This window comes from Stomoxys calcitrans, chromosome 4 (genome assembly GCF_963082655.1).
Source record: "Stomoxys calcitrans chromosome 4, idStoCalc2.1, whole genome shotgun sequence".
NCBI classification, from domain to species: domain Eukaryota; kingdom Metazoa; phylum Arthropoda; class Insecta; order Diptera; family Muscidae; genus Stomoxys; species Stomoxys calcitrans.
In genome coordinates, this window is record NC_081555.1 from 108,446,087 (window position 1) to 108,466,840 (window position 20,754).

At 37.8% G+C, this 20,754-nt stretch overlaps 1 protein-coding gene across 3 annotated transcripts in view; it reads left to right on the plus strand.

Moving 5' to 3' along the window:
• Nucleotides 1–9,570, plus strand: part of LOC106081313 (b(0,+)-type amino acid transporter 1) — a 159,255-nt gene extending 149,685 nt beyond the window's left edge. For 2 of the 3 annotated variants that reach the window (XM_013243197.2, XM_013243196.2), the window contains exons 4-8: nucleotides 2,685–2,927; nucleotides 3,196–3,694; nucleotides 3,766–3,862; nucleotides 3,928–4,246; nucleotides 8,910–9,570. In XM_013243197.2, coding sequence (XP_013098651.1) covers nucleotides 2,685–2,927; nucleotides 3,196–3,694; nucleotides 3,766–3,862; nucleotides 3,928–4,246; nucleotides 8,910–8,980 — 1,229 coding nt within the window. In that variant the 3' untranslated portion in view covers nucleotides 8,981–9,570. The remainder of the gene's footprint in view (nucleotides 1–2,684; nucleotides 2,928–3,195; nucleotides 3,695–3,765; nucleotides 3,863–3,927; nucleotides 4,247–8,909) is intronic. The other variant, XM_013243198.2, reaches the window with a different exon arrangement.
• Nucleotides 9,571–20,754: the final 11,184 nt, after the last annotated feature.

Sequence of the window (20,754 nt, forward strand, 5' to 3'; positions counted from 1 at the left end):
ATCTAAATATGGTCCGATCTGAACCATATTTTGGTCCGATGTTGGATGGCCTAAAACTACTCACTGTTTCAAATTCCAGTGAAATCGGGTAAAAAATAAAGCTTTTATGGGCTTCAGATCTTTTATTGGGAGATCGGTCTATATGGCAGCTATATCCAAATATAGTCTGATCTGAACCATTTTTGGGTCGGATGTCGGGAGGCTTGAAATAACTCGCTGCTTCAAATCGAGATCACGTGCAAAATTTTAAGACCCTATGTTGTCCAGGTCCCTGAAGTTGCTTGCCTCGGTATTTCGAAAATTTGTTGGGGCAGCCAAATCTTCCTATGTGATGCGATTTCCAATTTTTGTTTTTGCTGGATAGTGCTCAAAAATCCCTACAAAAAAATCCGCTTGAGGTCTACAATATCTCCACTGTTCGTGATCTTACCTTCCTGGTTGTTATTGCCCTAATGGCCTGTGTACTGTCCCTAAAGATGTTCACACTCTGCGTTATAGAGTTAGCACCACACCACCTCACGCATTTCGTGATTACCTGGATCTTCGCCTGCAGGAACGTATTATGGTCAGGCCGTCTATTGTAAAACAGATCTCAGTCCCTGGGTTCTCAATGTAGACACCCAGGCCCACTCTGTTCTCTAGCTTTGATTAATCCGTATAACATGATATTCCAGATGGCAGTGTCCGTCAATCCAAGGCTGTGCCGCTGGCAGCAGTGCCTCGCACTTGACCTGAAGTGTCGTCTCAGGTATCCGATCGAAAACCTTGTCCCGTCCTTCCAGATTTCCTATCGTCGCCTCGATCATACCGCTATGGTATGACCTACTCCTATCCTCTATCCATTCTCCCATCGCCTTAATTCTCATAGCCGCACTGGCTGACTCACACTTAATCTGTAATTCTATGGGTCGGATATATAGACTAATCTCCATTGCCCTAGTGGTCGTGGTCCTTATCGCTCCGCATATGACAAGACAGCATGTTCTCTGAACCTGTTGTATGGTCCTTATGTTGCACTTTTTCTCCATAGCAGTCCACCAAACTAATCAGGCGTAAGAAAGTATTGGTCTCCTGTAAGCCAGTGGACTATCCTCGTATTCAGGCCCGATTTCGAGCTTACGCCCCATCTACATAGTGTCCATTATCTGTGAACCTTCCCGGTATGCTCCTGAATATGACACGTCCAATTCAGTTTCGTGTCCAAGATCACTCCAAAGTATTTGACTTTGTCAGATATCGAAATCTTTTTATTAAGGAAACGTGGTGCGTTAAATTGGCCACTCTTTGTCTTCCTCGTGAACAAGCAGATTTCGGTCTTCTCTGGGTTAACATTGAGAACTCTGGGTCTAGCCTAGTCATATGCCATATGCAGGACCCTTTCAGTTCGGCTGGTTCGGGTCCTTATCTCTTAGAAGTATTATAACATCGTTGGCGTAGCAGACGGTTTCAAATACCTGCTCAGTCAGCATCCGTAATAGGTCATTTATGGGAGTGGCGGTAAAATGCCTCCCTGTTGCTTGCCTTGTGCCACTTTCTCCCTTATATTTATTTCATGGGATCCACAATTTATCCATCTGTTTCTTAGCATATGATTTATCCAGTTTCTATGAACCTGGTCCACCCGGTACTGGTCTAAGGATTGGATCAGTGTGTCGGTCCGCACATTGTTAAACTCCCCCTCGATGTCAATGCATACCACCCGTGTGTACGTCCTGGCATCGAAGGATTCTTCTGTTTTATGCACAACATCGTGCAGGGCAGTCTCCACCGACCTTGCCTTGACATAGGCAGGCTGTTTGTATTTAAGCAGGATGTTCCACTCTTTACCATGGCGTCCACAATGCGTTCCATGGTTTTGATTGGAAAAGGACATAAGGCTTATAGGCCTGTAGGCGTTTGGTGTCGCATGACTTGCCTTGCTGGGCTTGGGTATAAACACCAACCTTGCCTCCTACCAGGCTTTCGGAGTATATGCAAGTCCTAGGCACGATGTGCGCGCCACCTCTACGCAGGGTAGAGGTGGCACCGACACCTTCTATAGTAACGCAGGAAATATTCCATTAGGTCCGGGTGACTTAAATGGTTTGAAGCTCCTCAAGACTTTCTTTACCATCAATTCTGTAATGATGAGCCTTCCATCTCCGTGAGTCCCGTCTTGTCATGTGGAAAATGCGTTTTTATGGGCGCTATATGTAGATTAGGTTAGGTTGAAAAGAGGGTGAACATATTAATCTGCCCCATGCCACTATTGACATACACCTAAGCCAGTAATCGGCTTGTTGTGCCCTCTAAAAACTAAAAAGTAACCTCGAAAAAGAAAATTTTATATGTAAATAGGCAATTTTTTATTAAAACATTGGAAATACCCCTGGAGTTCAAAAATTCCAAAACCCATATCCCCCAATTGGACACATGTTGTTTTTCATTTACTCTATATGTCCCCTAAACCCATTTTTCTTAGAATTTTTGAATTTAAATACCACCCTCGAGTGTAACTTCAATTTTGTCTACAGAGGAAATTTTACGGAAATGTTTAGCATTTTTGTCTATTTAATTCGTATAAAATTGCCACATCTCATCTCTCACTGCCGCACCTCATCACCATCATCATTCCAACTCAATCTACCTTACAGTAAAACTTTTTTTTTAAATTTTAATTTTCCCCTTTCTTCTAAATGTTACAGGTGCCCTGGCATACGCTGAATTAGGTACTATGAATACATCGTCGGGTGCTGAATGGGCATATTTTATGGACGCATATGGACCAGCCCCGGCGTTCCTATTCTCATGGGTATCCACTCTAGTCTTAAAGCCATCGCAAATGGCAATAATTTGTCTCTCATTTGCACAGTACGCCGTCGAGGCATTTGTCTCCGAATGTGATCCACCAATGTCGGTTGTTAAAATGGTTGCATTAGTAGCAATAGGTGAGTTATCCCAACTATCGCTCTCTCTCGTTCTCTCGCTCTTACACACACTCTCCCCCTGTTTGTTGAATTGAAAAGACTAGTGTGTCAATTTCAAAAGAAAAAAAATAATCTGAAATCCTCCCCAATCAAGAAATCAAAAACTCAAAAAGAAATGGCAAAACAAACTCAAAAACAAGCAAACCCATTAATCTTTGTTCTCCTCCTTCTCTTCCCACCAAACAAAAAAAAAAATCAATAAACCCTCAACGCCCCGTCCCCCCACCAGTGATGATTTTGTTTGTTAACTGTTATAGTGTTAATTTGGGCATGGCGGTCCAAAACGTATTCACCGCAGCCAAACTGGTAGCTGTCCTCATTGTCATATGCGGCGGTGCCTGGAAACTCATCCAGGGCAATACTCAGCATCTGGCAAATGCATTTAATGGACCCACACCCAATGTGGGAGCTGTGGCCACAGCTTTCTATACGGGTCTATGGGCCTACGATGGTTGGAACAATCTCAACTATGTCACCGAGGAGATTAAGAATCCCAGCAAGAATTTGCCCAGGTCCATAGTGATTGGTATACCCTTGGTAACTTTGTGCTATGCTCTCATCAATATTTCCTATTTAGCGGCAATGTCACCCACCGAAATGGTACAATCCGAGGCTGTCGCAGTCACCTTTGGCAACCGTATATTGGGCGTAATGGCCTGGTTAATGCCTTTGAGTGTAACGGTCAGTACATTTGGCAGTGCCAATGGAACACTGTTTGCAGCGGGAAGGTAAGTTGAAGCATTACAAAAAAAAAAAATTACTTACTAATTGGGTGCTTTTTATTACATTTTACTTACAGATTATGTTTTGCTGCCTCACGCGAAGGTCATTTACTGGATATTCTCTCATATGTCCATGTACGCCGTTTGACCCCAGCCCCTGGTCTTATATTCCATGTGAGTAATTTTGTATTCATTTTTAAGAAATTTTAACTTAATTTTATATTTGCTTTTCTCTTCAGTCTCTCATTGCTGCCGCCATGGTCCTCTATGGCACCATAGACTCACTGATTGATTTCTTCAGTTTCACTGCTTGGATATTCTATGGCGGCTCCATGTTGGCCCTCATTGTGATGCGCTTCACCAAACCCAACTATCCAAGGCCATATAAAGTGCCTATTATCATTCCCGTTGTGGTCCTGGTGATCTCTATGTATCTGGTGGTGGCACCCATCATCGATTCACCCCGCATTGAGTATCTCTACGCGTTACTGTTCATCTTTGCCGGTTTGATTTTCTACATACCATTTGTAAAACTTGGAATGACACCGAGATTTATGAGTAAGTGTAACCATATAAAGGATTTTTTTCAGCTGACCAATTGGGTGATGTCAGTATCGCCACATATTCAATTAATGCGATCAATATGCAAATGCAAATTTTGCCCATGAACATTCCACTAAGGAACAGGGGCAAACTTCTCACATATCAATGAGTGCAGTCCGATTCAAGTTTAAGCTCAATGGTAAGAGGACTCCTTTTTATAGCCGAGTCCAAACGGCGTACCGCAGTGCGACACCTCTTTGGAGAGAAGTTTTACACGGCAAATGTTGCCAGCATTAGGAGGGGAAAACCACCGCTGAAAATTTTTACTGATGGTCTCGCCAGGATTCGAACCCAGGCGTTCAGCGTCATAGGCGGACATGCTAACCTCTGCGCTACGGTGGCCTCCAATGCGATCAATATATACAATATTATATCATAAATTAATATCTTCTAAAATCTTATCTAGGTTAGGGTTGGGTTAGGTATATATGACAGTCTGCCATCAGACACACTTTGACGTTTTCGTCCATTGTGATACCACAAGAACAGAAGAAGAAAGATGCCTTCTAGTTCCTACCGAATCGCTTTAAAAAGCCCAATAACTTGCGAATGTTTACATTCGCTAAATCAGACAGGTTCTCAAAGAAATGAGAACCTAAAGTGGATCTCCTTCAGACTGCTAGCACGGGACACATACGCAGAAGGTGTTCTATAGTCTCTTCTTCTTCGATGTCCTCACAGGTTCTGCAAAAGTCGATACTGGCAACGTTCAGTCTGTCACCATGTTTTTCGATTAGAGAGTCACCTGTCGTGAATGTCACAATGACTGAGACGTCTGTTCTAGCCAATGACAGCAAAGCGGTAGACCTCTTCAAGTCTAGATTAGGCCACATGGTTTTGGAATGCTCACAGCCCCCTCTTTGTGACCATCAATCATTCGTTGTCCTTCGAGCCTGGTCCTAAAAACTTAGCTTAGATATTGCTAGAGGCATACTCACAGATACCAGTATCCCTGGAATGTGTAGGGTAGTTCCTAGTCTCGCAAGCTCGACTGCTTTACAATTCCTTGCGATATCTCTATGGCCCGGCACAGAGAACAGGTGCATTTTGAACTGCTCACCCATTTCGTTGAGAGATTTGCGACAGTCGAGGGCGGTTTTTGTGTTCAGAAATACTTTCTCCAAGGATCTAATGGCTGCCGGGCTGTCTGAGAAGATATTTATACCAATCGTCGTTAGCCATTCCACCAACTTCTTAATTGCAAAGATCTCCGCTTGATACTCACTGCAGTGATCGGGTAATCTAATCGATATGACCAGTTCAAGTTTTTCAAAGTACACGCCAAACCCAACCTAGCTTAGAATCATCCGTATAGAAGTCTATGTAACTTCTGTTACCAGGGATATCGTAGTTCCAATCGGTTCTTTCAGAAATAGTGGTACAGTACTTTTTATCAAAGCAGCTCAGGTAAGGTGTAATCCATGCTGCCTGGAACATCGGATATTGTGTCAAGGATAACACTGTGTCCGTCCCTTAACCTGACGACAGTGGTTAATGATACATCTTATGCCTCTGGACATTGTGGCTGCAATTTGTCTAGCCACAATGTCCAGAGGCATAAGGTGTGGCATTAAATTCAGTGCATCAGATGGCGTCGTCCTCAGTGCGGCTGTGATGCACATACAAGCTATCCTTTAGTTAAATATTGAGCAGTAGGTGAACTTTTGAAGCGCCTTCCACCAGACACAACACCGCACGACAACTGCAATATAAACCCAATGCATGACACGCGGTCTTAAACCCCCAAGAGTTGCCTTTCTTGCCATTTCCAAAATGTTGGATTTGAAGTTCAATTTCCTGTCCTGCAAAACACCCAGGTATTTTACTTTCTGTCAATGGAACATTCACTCCTCCCAAGGAGACAGGTTCCACTGTAGGCAACTTGTATCTCCACCTGTTGGGGGTGGTGTTGTTGAGGGTTGTGTTGTGACTAAACATATCCGGTAAACATATCCGTTCGGGTGGGTTTAAAGATGGGCCGTCTTTTTTTTACTACACATTAAAATACTTTCATTTGATACCCATATTTTCCCAATGGGTAAATATGTCTTGCTGGGGGGTTTTGGAGGGTCAGGAGGCCCCTTAGCTATCAAGGAATAAATTTTTATGTCAGATTTGTACTCATACCCATATTGGCCAAAGCGGTATGTGTCCTGTGTCCCAACTAAATCCAATTGTAAAAAGCCAATAGATGGCTCTAATTTAATTGTAAGTGCTCCTCGCTTGGCGTGGCTTAACGGCTATAACATTGATAGGGTGTTTTATGGTCAGGGGCCCCCATTCACTTGGACCCATATTTATACCCTACACCTCTACTGTGGTACAGGGTATTATAACTTAGTGAATAAGTTTGTAACAGCCAAAAGGAAGAGAGACAGACCCATTTATAAGTATACCGATCGACTCAGAATCACATTCTGATTCGATATTAGCTATGTCTGTCTGTCTGTCCGTCTGTCCATGTTAATTTGTGTACAAACTACAGGTCGCAATTTCCATCCGATCGTCTTCAAATTTGGTATGGGCATGTTTTTCGCATGTCTGATTTGGACTACTATACCAATAATTTGGTCATTTGTTAATCTATTCTCTTGAGATTTGTTAGGAAGGATTTTCTCTTGACTCTCGACATTACTGGTGAATATCATAGAAATAGATTCAGATTTAGATATAGCTGTCATATATGTATATCGCCCGATTTTCACTTCTAGAGCCATTGCAATCGCATTTGTTGATCAATCTTGCCAAAATTTTGCACAACGCTTTTCTCGACGAGTACCACATTATCTGAAAAGTTTACTCGAAATCGATTTAGAATTAGATATAGCTCCCATATATATGTTCGTCAAATTTTGGGTAATTTGCAATAATGTTTTCATTTGTTAACCGTAGTTATTACAGTTTGAACATATTTGAACACACCCGGCGAGGTCCATCATAGTTCCCACTTTGTACCTATAGTGAAGGTGTAGGGTATTATAAAGTCGGCACCGCCCTACTTTTGCCTTTCCTTACTGGTTTGATATAAAGTTCGAACTCTACTCCTGAATACCTTTCATTTGAGTTCCACATTGTAACGATCGGTCCACTTTTATTTTTGAGTCGTATTTTCTGGGCAAGGAGGAGGGTCCGCCCCCTTTCGATATCAAAAAAAATATAAAGCCTATACGTCCTTCCTGACCATATTCGTAATCTATTTCCGAATACCTTTCATTCGAATCCCATATTGTCATTATCGTCCAATATACCTATTTTGGGGGGTTTTGGGGTTGGAGCCGCCCCCTAGGTACTTCGACCCATCTTTTGATAACAAATTTATATTCTATCTTTATATTCTACCTTTAAACCTTTCATTTGAGTCCCATATTGTCCCAATCGCTCCACTTTTATTTTTTGGCTGTACTTTTGGGGTAAAGAGGAGGGTCCGCCCTCTTGCGATATCAAAATATTATGTAGCCTATAGTCCATCCGGACTATTCGCCACAATCTGTGACAATTTCAAAGAAATCGGTTTAGCCTTTTTTAAGTCTATACGGAATAAACAAATTTACAAACCCCGTTATCAAACAAACAAACACAAATTAATTTACATAGATAGATGAGAGTTATCTAAGAACATTCCGGAAGCAGAATTCTGCTGTCAATGAACGCATCAACCGCTTCTTTAGATATCGCAAAACGTTGACCTCTCATTTTATTTTTTTACGTACGGGAATAAAATAAAGTCATTTGGTGCCATCAAATCGAAACTCATCACATCGATGTTTTGAGTGTTCAAAAATGCAGTTGTTGGAGCCACACAATGGCTCACATTATCGTGGTAAAGAGTGATCCGTCTTCGACGGTTGGTTTTCCTGATTTATTTTAAGACAACTGGCAAACAAATGATTCTGTACCACTCAGAATTGACTGTTCTGCGTTGTTCAAGTGGCACGATTGTGACATGTCTAGTTTTTTCGAAAAAAACAGGCGATCATTTGCTTGGAAATGTTTCCTGCGCGAGCAACTTTTGTTGGATTTGGCTCATCTTGAAACACCCATACAGTCGGCTGCTGTTTACTTTCGGGCCATAACGCGTAAATCAACGATTTATCACCTGTCACGATGTCATAGACGTGTTTCGAAGCAACGCGATCGTGTTTTTGGAGCATTTCTTTCGACCAATCGACATGAGCGATTGACAAATTATGTGGGATCCAATACGAAAAAATTTTTTGACGGTCAAATGTTCGTACAACATTGAAAGTATGCTGGTCCCACTAATGCCTAAAGTTGCTCTCAATGTCATGCTGTTTGCGCCGTTTGAATTTTCCAAATATTCATTATTCCCGCGAAGGAAACTCTGGTTTAATGTCCATATATAGGGTTTTGGGCAGTCTTTGGGCTCCAATATTTGGTTTAATTTTTTAAATTTTTTCGTCAGACACCTACAAGCTTCAAATTTGCTATCAAATTTTGAGAGAAAATAAGTTGCTCAGTTCTTTCTATCCTCTTTGGGTATGCAATATTTTTATACTATATCCTTAAAGTATGCAATCTTTTTTTTTACCAAATTTACGAAATATTTTTGTGGAAAACTAAATTTTAATATTTTAATATCTTTCTATGCTATTTGCAGACAAAGTAACATTATTCCTGCAATTACTATTGGAAGTTGTACCCACCTCCAGCATGGCATTATTCGATTGAGAGACCGCCACTACAAATGATGCCCAAATTAAAACACCACAAACAGACAAATGCAAATGAAGGCAAACGTTTTTGTTGAAACAGACAAAAGGAAAATGTTTGAATAATAAAGATAAATAGAGAGAAAACTATATAATAGTTTTTGACACAAATATTCTTAAAGGAAAGCAAAAGAACTATTTGAAAACCAAACATTCATATTTAGAAAAGAATTACAAAAAAATAAAAAATAATATATATAAACAATATTTAATGCAACATATATATATACATAAATACCAAACAACAACAAAATACTATATATTTTGTAGATTTTAAGATAAAACCAATAAAAAGAAAAAAACTTAAAAAAATCTTAAAAAAATTGCAAAATTTTGAGAAAAAAACCAAAACAGTTGCTTTTCAAAAAGTGGACGTTGCAAAAAAAAAAACAGAACTCACACATACAAGATATAATTTTTAAATATTTTTAGGCTTTGTTGTCAACACCCAAAAGAAATGAGAACCAAAAAAATAAAAAAGGAACAAGAATTTTACAAAGTTTTTTATAAATATTTATTTGGAAAAAGAATTTTTATTCAACCCCACAAGATACAGAATACAGCAAGGAAAGCTAAATATTTAAAAAAGATATAGAGAAATTTATGAAAAAATGCCGCTTAGAGAATCCTAAAAGTTATTTTTTAAAATCTAATCTAAAGGGTACTAGTGAAACTATTTACCAAGTATTGAAAATTTATTTGGAAAATAAGGACTGACATATAAAACTTAACTCCCAATTCCAATTAAATCTTTAATCCTAGGCAAAAACTAATGGAGCAAAACACAAAACCAGTAAAATATTATGTCAATGCATAGCAAAAGAAATCCTGTTAAGAAGTTTTGTTTTTTCAATCATTTCAATTGTTGTGAGAATCAATGAATTTGTAGGACTGCTTTAGGCGTTAATGGAAAATTAATATGTATATGTTTAGAAACCAACAACAGAAAGTGAAAACCCGATGATGTGTAGCTGTAATTGAAAACCCCTGTCGCCAAAAAATCAACCCCCTTCTCCTTCTCCTCTAACTCCCATCCACCCCCATCCAAACTTAATGTTGTCATCAATTTGAAATTTGCAACCAACAAGTTTTAAGCTTCTTAAGCAATATATTTATAATTTAGTTAAGCATTAAGTTTAAAAATAAAAAAACAAATGAATACCAAACAAAAAACAACAACAACATGCATACAAGCAGCGAAAAGAACAAAGAAAAAGACAAAATACTAAAAAAAATGGCAAATATGAAAATTGTCCCCATTAAGTGTACTTTCGGTTTTATGCATTTTCGGTTTTTTTTATTATATATTTATTATATCGATAATTTTCTTAAAGAAACAATCAAATTTTCTATTTGCAATAAATATTGTTATGTAGATTTTTTTAAATTAAGTATTTGATTGAGCATAAGTATGTATTTGTACATTTTATTTCGAGAGAATGCCCATAAATTTAGTTTAAGTCTGATTTTTTTTTAAATGTATTATCATCAATGAAACATTTTTTTCGTAAATAAAGTTTTACATAAACAAGAAGAATGTTTTTATTTCAATTCAAAACAGGTCAAAATGTGTTAAGTTCAGCCAGGCCGAATCTTAAATACTCTTCACCATTGATCGCATTTATCTTGTTCTTTTTTCGGCATCTCTTTTTAGGCAAACAAAGGATAAAAGAAAGCAATTAAAAAGGCATAAAGTTCGGCCGGGCTACCCACTGTCTCAAATTTTAGCGAAATCGGTTAATAAATAGGGCTTTTATGGGCTTCAGACCCATTATCGCGAGATCGGTCTATATGGCAGCTATATCTAAATATAGTCCAATCTGAACCATATTTACTGAAATTTAAAACAAAAATACTCACTGTTTTAAATTTCAGTAAAATCGGATAAAAAATAAACCTTTTATGGGCTTTAGACCCTTTATCGGGTGAATGGTCTATTTCATTTCAGCTCAATATCTTAACTTTTTAAGCCTGAAGAGTGATTACAACCGACGGATAGATGGACAGACACACGGACATCGTTAAATCGTCTTAGAATTTTACGACGATCCGAAATATATATACCTTGTAGGGTCGCAAATTGATATTTTAATGTCCTGCAAACGAAATGACTAAACGAATATACCCCCTATCCTACGGTGGTGGGTATAAAAAATGCTATGCTAATTGAATTGAATGTTGGAGACCATAGAAGAAGTCATTATGTAAAATTTCAAATAAAAATTGCGATCTCTGGGGCTCAAAAAGTAAAATAGGGAGATCGGTTTATAGGGCAGCTGTATCGGGCTGTAGACCGATTTAGACCATATTTGACACATATATTGAAGGTCATGGGAGAAGCCGTTGTACAAAATTTCAGCCAAATGGTATAATAATTACGCCCTCTAGAGGGTCAAGAAGTCAAGATCCCAGATCGGTTTAAGTGACAGCTTTATCATGTTATGTACCGATTTCAACCATACTAAGCACAGTTGTTGGAAGTCATAACAAAACACGTCATGCAAAATGTGAGCCAAATTGGATAAAAATTGCGACCTCTCAAGAAATCAAGATCCAAGATCGGTTTATATGGTAGCTATATCAGGTTATGGTCCAATTTAAACCATATTTTCCACAGTTGTTGAAAATCTGCCAAATCGGATAAGAATAAGAAAGATCGGTTTATATAGGAGCTATATCAGGTTATGGACCGATTTGAACCTTACTTAGTACAGTTGTTAGAGTCATAACGAAACAAGTCGAAACAAGCTAAATCGGATAGCAATTGCGCCCTCTAGAGGCTTAATAAGTTAAGACCCCATATCGGTTTATATGACAGCTAATCAGATTATACACCGGTTTCAACCATACTTAGGAATATTTAGTTGTTGGAAATCATAAAAAAGCATCTCTTGTTAAATGTCATCCAAATCGGAATTTTTTAAAACAATGAAATTGTTTTTTTCTAAAGGCAAAAATTTAATCAATGTATTTTCTTAAGACAATATGCCAGTGAAATTTTTCTAAATTTAAAATTTGAATGACAAAATTTGAAGACAAACATTTAATGAAATTTTTGCTAAAAACAAAATTTTAATAAAATCTTTCTAAAGACAAAATTTCAAATAAATTTTATCTAAGACTAAATTTTAATGAATTTCTATTTTTATATCCAATATTCATTTTGTCATTTCGATTGCAACATATCGAAATATCCATTTCTGACCCTATAAAGTATATATATATACTTGATCGTCGTGAATATCTAAGACGATCTAACCATTTCCGTCCGTCTGTCTGTTGAAATCACGCTACACTCTTCAAAAAGGAAGATATTGATCTGAAACTTTGCACAGATTCTTTCTTTGTCCATAGGCAGGTTAAGTTCGAAGATGGGCCATATGGGACAATATCTAGATATAGCCCCCATATCGACCGATCAGCCGATTTAAGGTCTTAGGACAGAAAACCACATTTACTATCAGATTTTGGTGAAATTTGAGACAGTGAGTTGTGTAAGGTCACACAGATTTGGATATAGCTGTCATATAGACCGGTCTCTTGATTTAAGTTGTTGGGTCCATTAAAGGTCCTTTTACTGTCCAATTTCGCTGAAATTTGGGTCAGTGAGTTGTGTTTGGCCACTCAACATCCTTCTTCATGTTTGCCCAGTGTATATGTAAAAATTCTAGAAGTTCCAGGTGCCAATTGGTGAGCCTTCAACATTTTGTTCGGGCTTTCAAATGAGCATTATGGTTTGATTTTATAATTTTTGTGAAAAATAAAATTCAAATTGAAAACATCATAAAACCAAAACTACCACAGATATCGTTCTAATTTTTCACAAATTTTTAGATGAATATGTTTTTAAAAAAATTAGTACAAATTTTGGCTCCATTTCTTGATGAAAACACGCAAATTAAAATTAGTGCAAAAAAATAATCAAAATATTGAAGCGGATTCGATGAAACTTTCACTTCAGAACTAAGATATAACCAAAGACAACCACACTTTGTAGGATCGGCCCATAAATAGTGTGTTGGCAAGCAGTACAAAATTCAGCTCTGACTTTAACCAAATGTTACCGCCAAAAGTTAAAGGTTCGTCCCTGTACCCAGTGGCGACCACAATTTTCAAAAAAAAGTTTGAGGTATCTTTACCAACTTCACAATAACAGAAGAATTTTGGCAAATTTTCAATATTGAAAAAATGTGTATTTCTATTGGATCTATACCTATTTAGCATCAATGTTAGATGTCAAAAGCAACATCATTTGGGTACCGGGCCATAGCGCAATAAAGGGGAATAAAAAAGCTGATAATTTGGCAGTGAAGGCCAGAGAACATCCACCAATAAACTTGGTTAACCCGAATTCTTTCGGGGCGACATAGTCCGAGTTGAGGACGAGGGCTACAAACGGGCATATAGCGGTGTGGAACAGCAAAAAAGTCGGTAGGATGACAAAAATCCTAGGGGTGATACGGATTGTGAGAAGATGAGGCTATTACTGCAAGTAAGTAAGCAGGAGGTCAGTATAGCTTTCGGTATCATAACATATCCCGTTATTGGGTTGCCCAAAAAGTAATTGCGGATTTTTCATATAGTCGGCGTTGACAAATTTTTTCAACGGCTTGTGACTCTGTAATTGCATTCTTCCTTCTGTCAGCTATCAGCTGTTACTTTTAGCTTGCTTTAGAAAAAAAGTGTAAAAAAAGTATATTTGATTAAAGTTCATTCTAAGTTTTATTAAAAATGCATTTACTTTCTTTTAAAAAATCCGCAATTACTTTTTGGGGAACCCAATAGGACTACGAACTCATTTATGCAAAATCGGTGCGGCAAGTGATAGCATGTGTAAGGCATGTATGGAAGGTTTTGATGTGTCGGAGAATTTTCAATGTCATTGCACGGCTTTCGTGGCTTACAGACACTGTGGTATGGAAAACAAATAGGGATTTTGTAAGTAGCACGGAATTCCTGAGTTATATTTTCTTTTTCGATGTCACTTTTTTGTATTTATAACGCACAGCAAGCCGATTACTGTCATAGGTGTATGTCCATAGTGGCATGGGCGGATTAATATTCGCACCCTCCTTTCAACCTAATCTAACCCTAACCTAGAAGTAAAAGACAAACACACTACGACCATATGAGGGAAGTGAATGTTGAAATCTATAGCAAAACACCATGTACAAAATGTCGGCGAAATCGGTTAATAACAGCGTCCTTTAGAGCCTTAAAAAGTCAAATCAGAAGATCGATTTATGTGTCGGTTTTATTGAATTATGGAAGCCACCATAGCGCAGATGTTTGCATGCCTGCATGACCGAAGAAAAATATCTGTATCTTGCAATAGGTAGCTATTTGGAAGAATTTTGAATCCTTTCAGGAGTAAGCTCAAAATGGACTCCAAAGACCCAACAGCTGCGGTGGTGGCGTCAGACCGTGGCATGTTGTCCTCCCCTCCTATAGGTGTAGGTGCGTTGACCCCTGTAGTCGAGAGTAATGTTTCAAGCGCACAACCAGTCGTCAGACTAGCAAATCAGGAAAATACGGATAAAGCAGAGGGATACTCAGTTCGTCCACAGCCTTTAAGTAAAAGTACTGTTTCCGATTCAGAAAGCTACAGTGTCTACGAAACAGCATCGCAGCCTAATCGAGAGATGAGAATAGCGGTATGACGGCCGAAGTAAGCGATGGCTTTGCTAAGCTCACAAGCAGACCGAGAAAGCGATCCGGTGCACGACGAAGGAGACAGAGGAGTGTGTACCGGCAGCGCAGTTGGGCGAAAGCGTAGGATGCTGGAAGGTATAGAACTGACATTCCAGGCATTTCTACGGAAGCGCAAAATCGGAACAGCAGCGAAGGAAGCGCGCACGGCCCCTGAATCTTCATGGAGGACTATGACTTCCAAAAGGATGCCACAGCCATCACGGAAGGAGAAGATGGTCGCTGAGGAAGGTAAGGAGCCGCCCTCTTACGCCGGAGTGGCAAGGAAGTACAACAGAGATGAGATAACTTATACAATCATCGATATCGGCTGTGCATCCAGTAGGATCCCACCAAATCGTCGTTCCCAGGTGAGGCATTTGGTAAACGAACGGGTTATCGAACATGTGTTCAACTCTGAAGGAGGTCCACCCATAGAATTATGAGGTGCGAGCATAGAGGGACCACCTTTCGTCAAAATTTGGAAAAAAATGCATACCTTATGCCCCATAGCAGCTATATCGAAATATGTACCGATTTGTCATTGATCAAAAATAAACCGATCTGAACCATATACGACACGGATGTCGAAAAGCCTGTCAGAAGTCACTGTGTCAAACTTCAGTAAAATCTGATTATAAATGCCCCTTTTATGGGGCCAAGACTTTAAATAGAGATATCGGTCTATATGGCAACTATATCCAAATCTGATCCGATTTGAGCCAAGTTGCAGAAAAATGTCGAAGAACCTAACACAATAAATGCGCCTTTTATGGTCCCAAAGCCTTAAATCGAGAGATCGATCTATATGGTGACTACATCCAAATCTGGACCGATCTGAGCCAAATTGACGAAAAATGTCAAAGCGCCCAACACAACTCACTATCCCGAATTTCGGCGACATCGAACAATGCAAATGCAAATGCAAATTTTGCCCATGAACATTCCACTAAGGAACAGGGGCAAACTTCTCACATATCAATGAGTGCAGTCCGATTCAAGTTTAAGCTCAATGACAAGGGGCCTCCTTTTTATAGCCGAGTCCGAACGGCGTGCCGCAGTGCGACACCTCTTTGGAGAGAAGTTTTACATGGCATAGTACCTCACAAATGTTGCCACCATTAGAAGGGGAAAACCATCGCTGAAATTCTCAGGTTTTGAATATGGCTGCCATAAAACTGGACCGATCTAGGCCAAATTGAAAAAGAATATCGAGGGGTTTAACTTAACTCCCTGCCCCAAATATCGGCGAAATTGGACAATAAATGCGCCTTTTATGGGCCCAAAACTTTAAATCGAGAGATCGGTCTATATGGCAGCTATATTTAAATCTGGACCGATCTGGGCCATATTCCAGAAGGATATCGAAAGTCCTAACACAACTCACTGTCCCAAATATCGGCGACATCGGACAATAAATGCGCCTTTTATGGGCTATATGGCAGCTACATTCAAAACTGGACCGATCTGTTGCAAAAGTATGTCGAGAAGCTAAACTTAACTCACTGTCACAAATTTCGGCGACATCGGACAATAAATGCGCCTTTTATGTGTCCAATGCCTTAAATTGAGAAATCGGTCAATATGGCAGCTATATCCAAATCTGAACCGAACTGGGCCAAATTGAAGAAGGATGTCCAAGGGCCTAACACAACTCACTGTCCCAAATTTCAGCAAAATCGGATAATAAGTGTGGCTTCTATGGACCTAAGCCCCTTAATCGGTGGATCGGTCTATATGAGGGCTATATCAAGATATAGTCCGATATAGCTCATCTTCGAACTTAACCTGCTTATGGACAAAAAGGAATGTGTGCAAAGTTTCAGCTCAATATCTCTATTTTTAAAGACTGTAGCGTGATTTCAACAGACAGACGGACGGACGGACATGGCTAGATCGCCTTAGATTTTTACGCTGATCAAGATTATATATACTTTAAAGGGTCGGAAATGGATATTTCCATATGTAGCAAACAAAATGACAAAATGAATATACCCCCATCCTTCGGTGGTGGGTAAAAAAAACATTTTTTTTTCTATTTTATAATCATTTAGCGAAGAAAGGTGGATTTAATTACATAGACATAAAATAGCACCTGCTGGCTTATCGCCATAAATTAATTTTTTTAATATAAAAAAGATCAAATGTAACAAGACACTAAAAGACACCAGAAATTTCAATTGTAAAAATTTTCAGAACATTTTTTGTTGGATATTTTTGGATGTAAAAAATTGCCGACTTTCGACAAGCCAATTGCCCCCAACATATAACCTTATAACACGGGAGAATTGTTTATAACTCGTTTAAGTCGTCCACTTCACGTCAATCTAAATTTTATGTGGATACCTTTTTCCTAGCTCTAGTTGGAATTTTTCTAAGCTTCATTCTTGGGTTATTTTTCTACTCATTCGTCTTTAATAGGTTAATGACATTTTCTTTAAGGCGCAAAAAGCCTTAACACAAGTGTCAACCTCCAAGAACAACTCCCCACTAGAAGAGAACATAATTTTGGTTAAGTAACATAATACCAGAGATGCCATATTAGGTATTTGAAAAATTAGCAAAAGGCCGCATCGTTGGTATTTCTGTACAAAATATGTCATAAGATTTCTACAGCAAAAGGGAGAGATTTTGCAGTAGCAAACCCCTTAGCAAACGAAAAAAAATGCCTTGGGTAAAAGAGGAGTGAGAGGAAACATCTATTCCGTAGGAGGAAAAGAAAATTTAAATGGCTTGAGTACAAGTTAATCGAGGTACACAAGAGTCGGAATAAAGTCCGAGAATTGTACGAAAAATTGGTAGAATTCTTCTGTTGCAAAAATGTTTAAAGAGCCACACACGCATTCAAAACATAGAATCTATACCCCCATTCTATGGTGGAGAGTATAATAATGAGTTTCTAATAAATTCAACGGTACAAACCATTGAATTTTTCATAAAAATGTAAAAATTTGCACAATATTGTCAACAAAAACATAATTTCGACTTATATACATAGCTTTTTAAGGAAAAATTTCTACACTATTTTCTATGGAACTAAATTGTGGACAAAACTCTGTACAAAAGATTTTTCTCCCTAGTATTAAGTGACAAAATAATAATTAAAATACTTCTTGAGTTGTGCTTACCTTTTGAAGGTCTTAAATCAGTTTTCAGCAAAAAGATCATTCCATTTTTGTTAAATTCTATTTTCTACAATCACCACAATCATTTTGCTTGATGGTAAACTTTCCATTGATTGAACGTTTCTTTTTTATACACACACTCAGTCTCACATACTCATCGACATAGGTCTGTCTCACATACTCATCGACATAGGTTTGTCTGTTCACTTTATGTTTCTTCTTATTCTGGTCACTTTTCATAATTCCTTTTAAGGTTTGTTTTTGCATACAACATCGTTTTTTTCTTCCCACAAATTTCTCATGCAACTATTTTGATCTGTTGTCTCGTTCTCTTGAACACACTCCCGTAGTTTTTTTAAGGCACTCTCATTTGTTGAGTTCTTGTTATATAGTCCATTTGTACATTAAATTTTCTCTTATTTCTTGCACTCTGTCAAATGTTGTTTCCTTTTCACTCAATTCTTTAGACACGAATTTGCACAATACCAAGCGAACGACCGACTGCGATAAACCGTTCCGACACACGACAAAAATATTTACCGGCAGAGGCATACAGACAACCGAATATGAATGCTTCACTTTCTGTTTCCCCTTATTCTGGTCATTTTCCGTTTCCCCTTTAAATGTTTGTTTTTGCATACAACATCTTAATCTATTGTCTCGTTCTCTTGAACACACTCCCGACATTTTTTTAAAGCACTCTCATTTTTTGCGTTATTATTTAGTCCAGTTGTTCATTAAATTTTCTCTTATTTTTTGCACTCAGTCAAATGTCGCTTCCTTTCCACTCAATACTTTTGACACGAATTTGCACAACACCAAACGAACGACCAAATGCGATAAACCTTCCCGACACACGGCAAGCATCTCTGCCGGCAGAGGCATACAGACAACCGAATATTTATGCTTCACCGCTGCCCCCTTACCATTATAACTGTTTTAAATGTTAAACCAAGGTATTTTATTTTGTTGAAATTTTATGGTCATTAACAGGCTACACTAGGTTATAAGGATCATTTATCAAGGGATTTTGGTTTTCTTAACTTTTTTTTCCACACACTAATAAAAAATTTTAGCAGCTTACTGTCCTCGTCATTTTATTAACTGTATACATTTTTGTTGCCAATATCAAGGCAATTTTTGTGCCGTTACAATTAGACGCGCACAACGTTTATTTTTGTATTTTTTTGTTTTACACATTGCATTGCAAAAGTCTTCACTACTCCCCTCTCCAAATGTTCTTAATACATACTCATTTGATTTCACACAAAATACCGTTAGAATGGAATGGGGTGATTTTATGTTTCTGCTCATCGAATATTTTTCCGAATTAAGTTGTTCGCGCACCGACTATCCAAGAAAAACTAACATAAAGTGCAGGCGCAAAAAGCCTTGACACCAGTTTCAACCTCCAAAAACAACTCCCCACTAGAAGAGAACATACTTTGGTAGACTAACATAGTACCAGAGATGCCATATTAGGTATTTGAGAAATTAGCAAAAGGCAGCATTTATGCAACAACAGGGCAACAAAAGCAAACCCTTAAACAAAAAAAAACAAAAAAACAATTTATGTGAAAAGGAGGAGTGAGAGGAATTTTCTATTTCGTAGGAGAAAGAGAAAATTAAAATGACTTGAGCATAGGTAAATCGAGGTGAACAACAGTAGGTATAAAGTCCCGAAAAATTGGTAAATTTGTTCTGCTGCAAAGATGTCTAAAGAGCCATACACACACACTCTCACGCAATAGATTGATCAAATATGCTAATAGGGTGGTGTGCCAAATGAAAGCAATTCACTATGGTGAGATGTAAAATTCTTTTTTCATGTGCCAAACGGTAACTCTCTCACAATGGAAAATATTGGCATTTCGGTGCTTTTGGCACCCTATTTTAAATTATAGCCACCATATATTAAATTTTATTAAAAATCATCCATAACTTGCCTTTAAATAATTGTGTAGTAAACATGCAATAAAAACAAATAAAAATACTTGTGTATTGTTCATAGAAAAAAAGACTATTTGGATTAATGCTTTTATTGTACCAAGATTTCATTAACATAGAAAAGCCGAATGATTGCTTTTGATTGCTGTTGATATGAACGGTAAAAAATGTTTTTAAATCTTTAAGCTTTCCCCTTTTCAAACATTCAAGGGACTATAATTTTTGATCTACTTCACCGATTTACATGATTTAGTACTCTGGAGACGAGATCTAAAAAACATGAAAATGTACCATGTCATCGTATACATTTAAGGAGGATTGAATAGTTTAATTTTAAAATATCAAAGTTTTGTTTTTTTTTATTTCATAATTCCGCCAATGTTTAAACTATATTCTTAAAATTTTACAAAACTTTTACAAAACCATTTTAAAAAATGGTATCGTTTTCAATATGAAATTTTTTTTTTTTATCAAAATTTGCAAAATTTTCCAATGAAGATACCCCTATTTACTTAAATTTTTCGTAAACTTTGGCATTCAAAGCATTGTCATTTATTTCCATTTTCATAAAGCGGAGGTATTAAGAAAGGTTTAAAATTGAAAATTGGCCCATTTCGATATAAAACCACACCGTTACCTAAAAGACAATATGGTCAATTTTTTTTTTACTAAATGTCAAAAGTTTTACACTTGCAAAAATTTTTTCGCGGTGATGTTGATGTTCCCAACAATTTAAGGTATGCCTTCCAATATTTTGACCATAAATGAGGTCGTGGCACTGATTTTTTTTCCAAAATTCATAGCGTTTGTCTATGGGCTTAGAAAGTGATATATGCAAATTTTTATGATGATTGGATTATAAATGCGATTTCTACCTTGATTGTAAAAAACGACAGACTGACTATCACAACAAGGGTTATCTTGCATGTTTTTAGGGACATTGGCTTCATTATCTCGAAATCAGTACTACTTA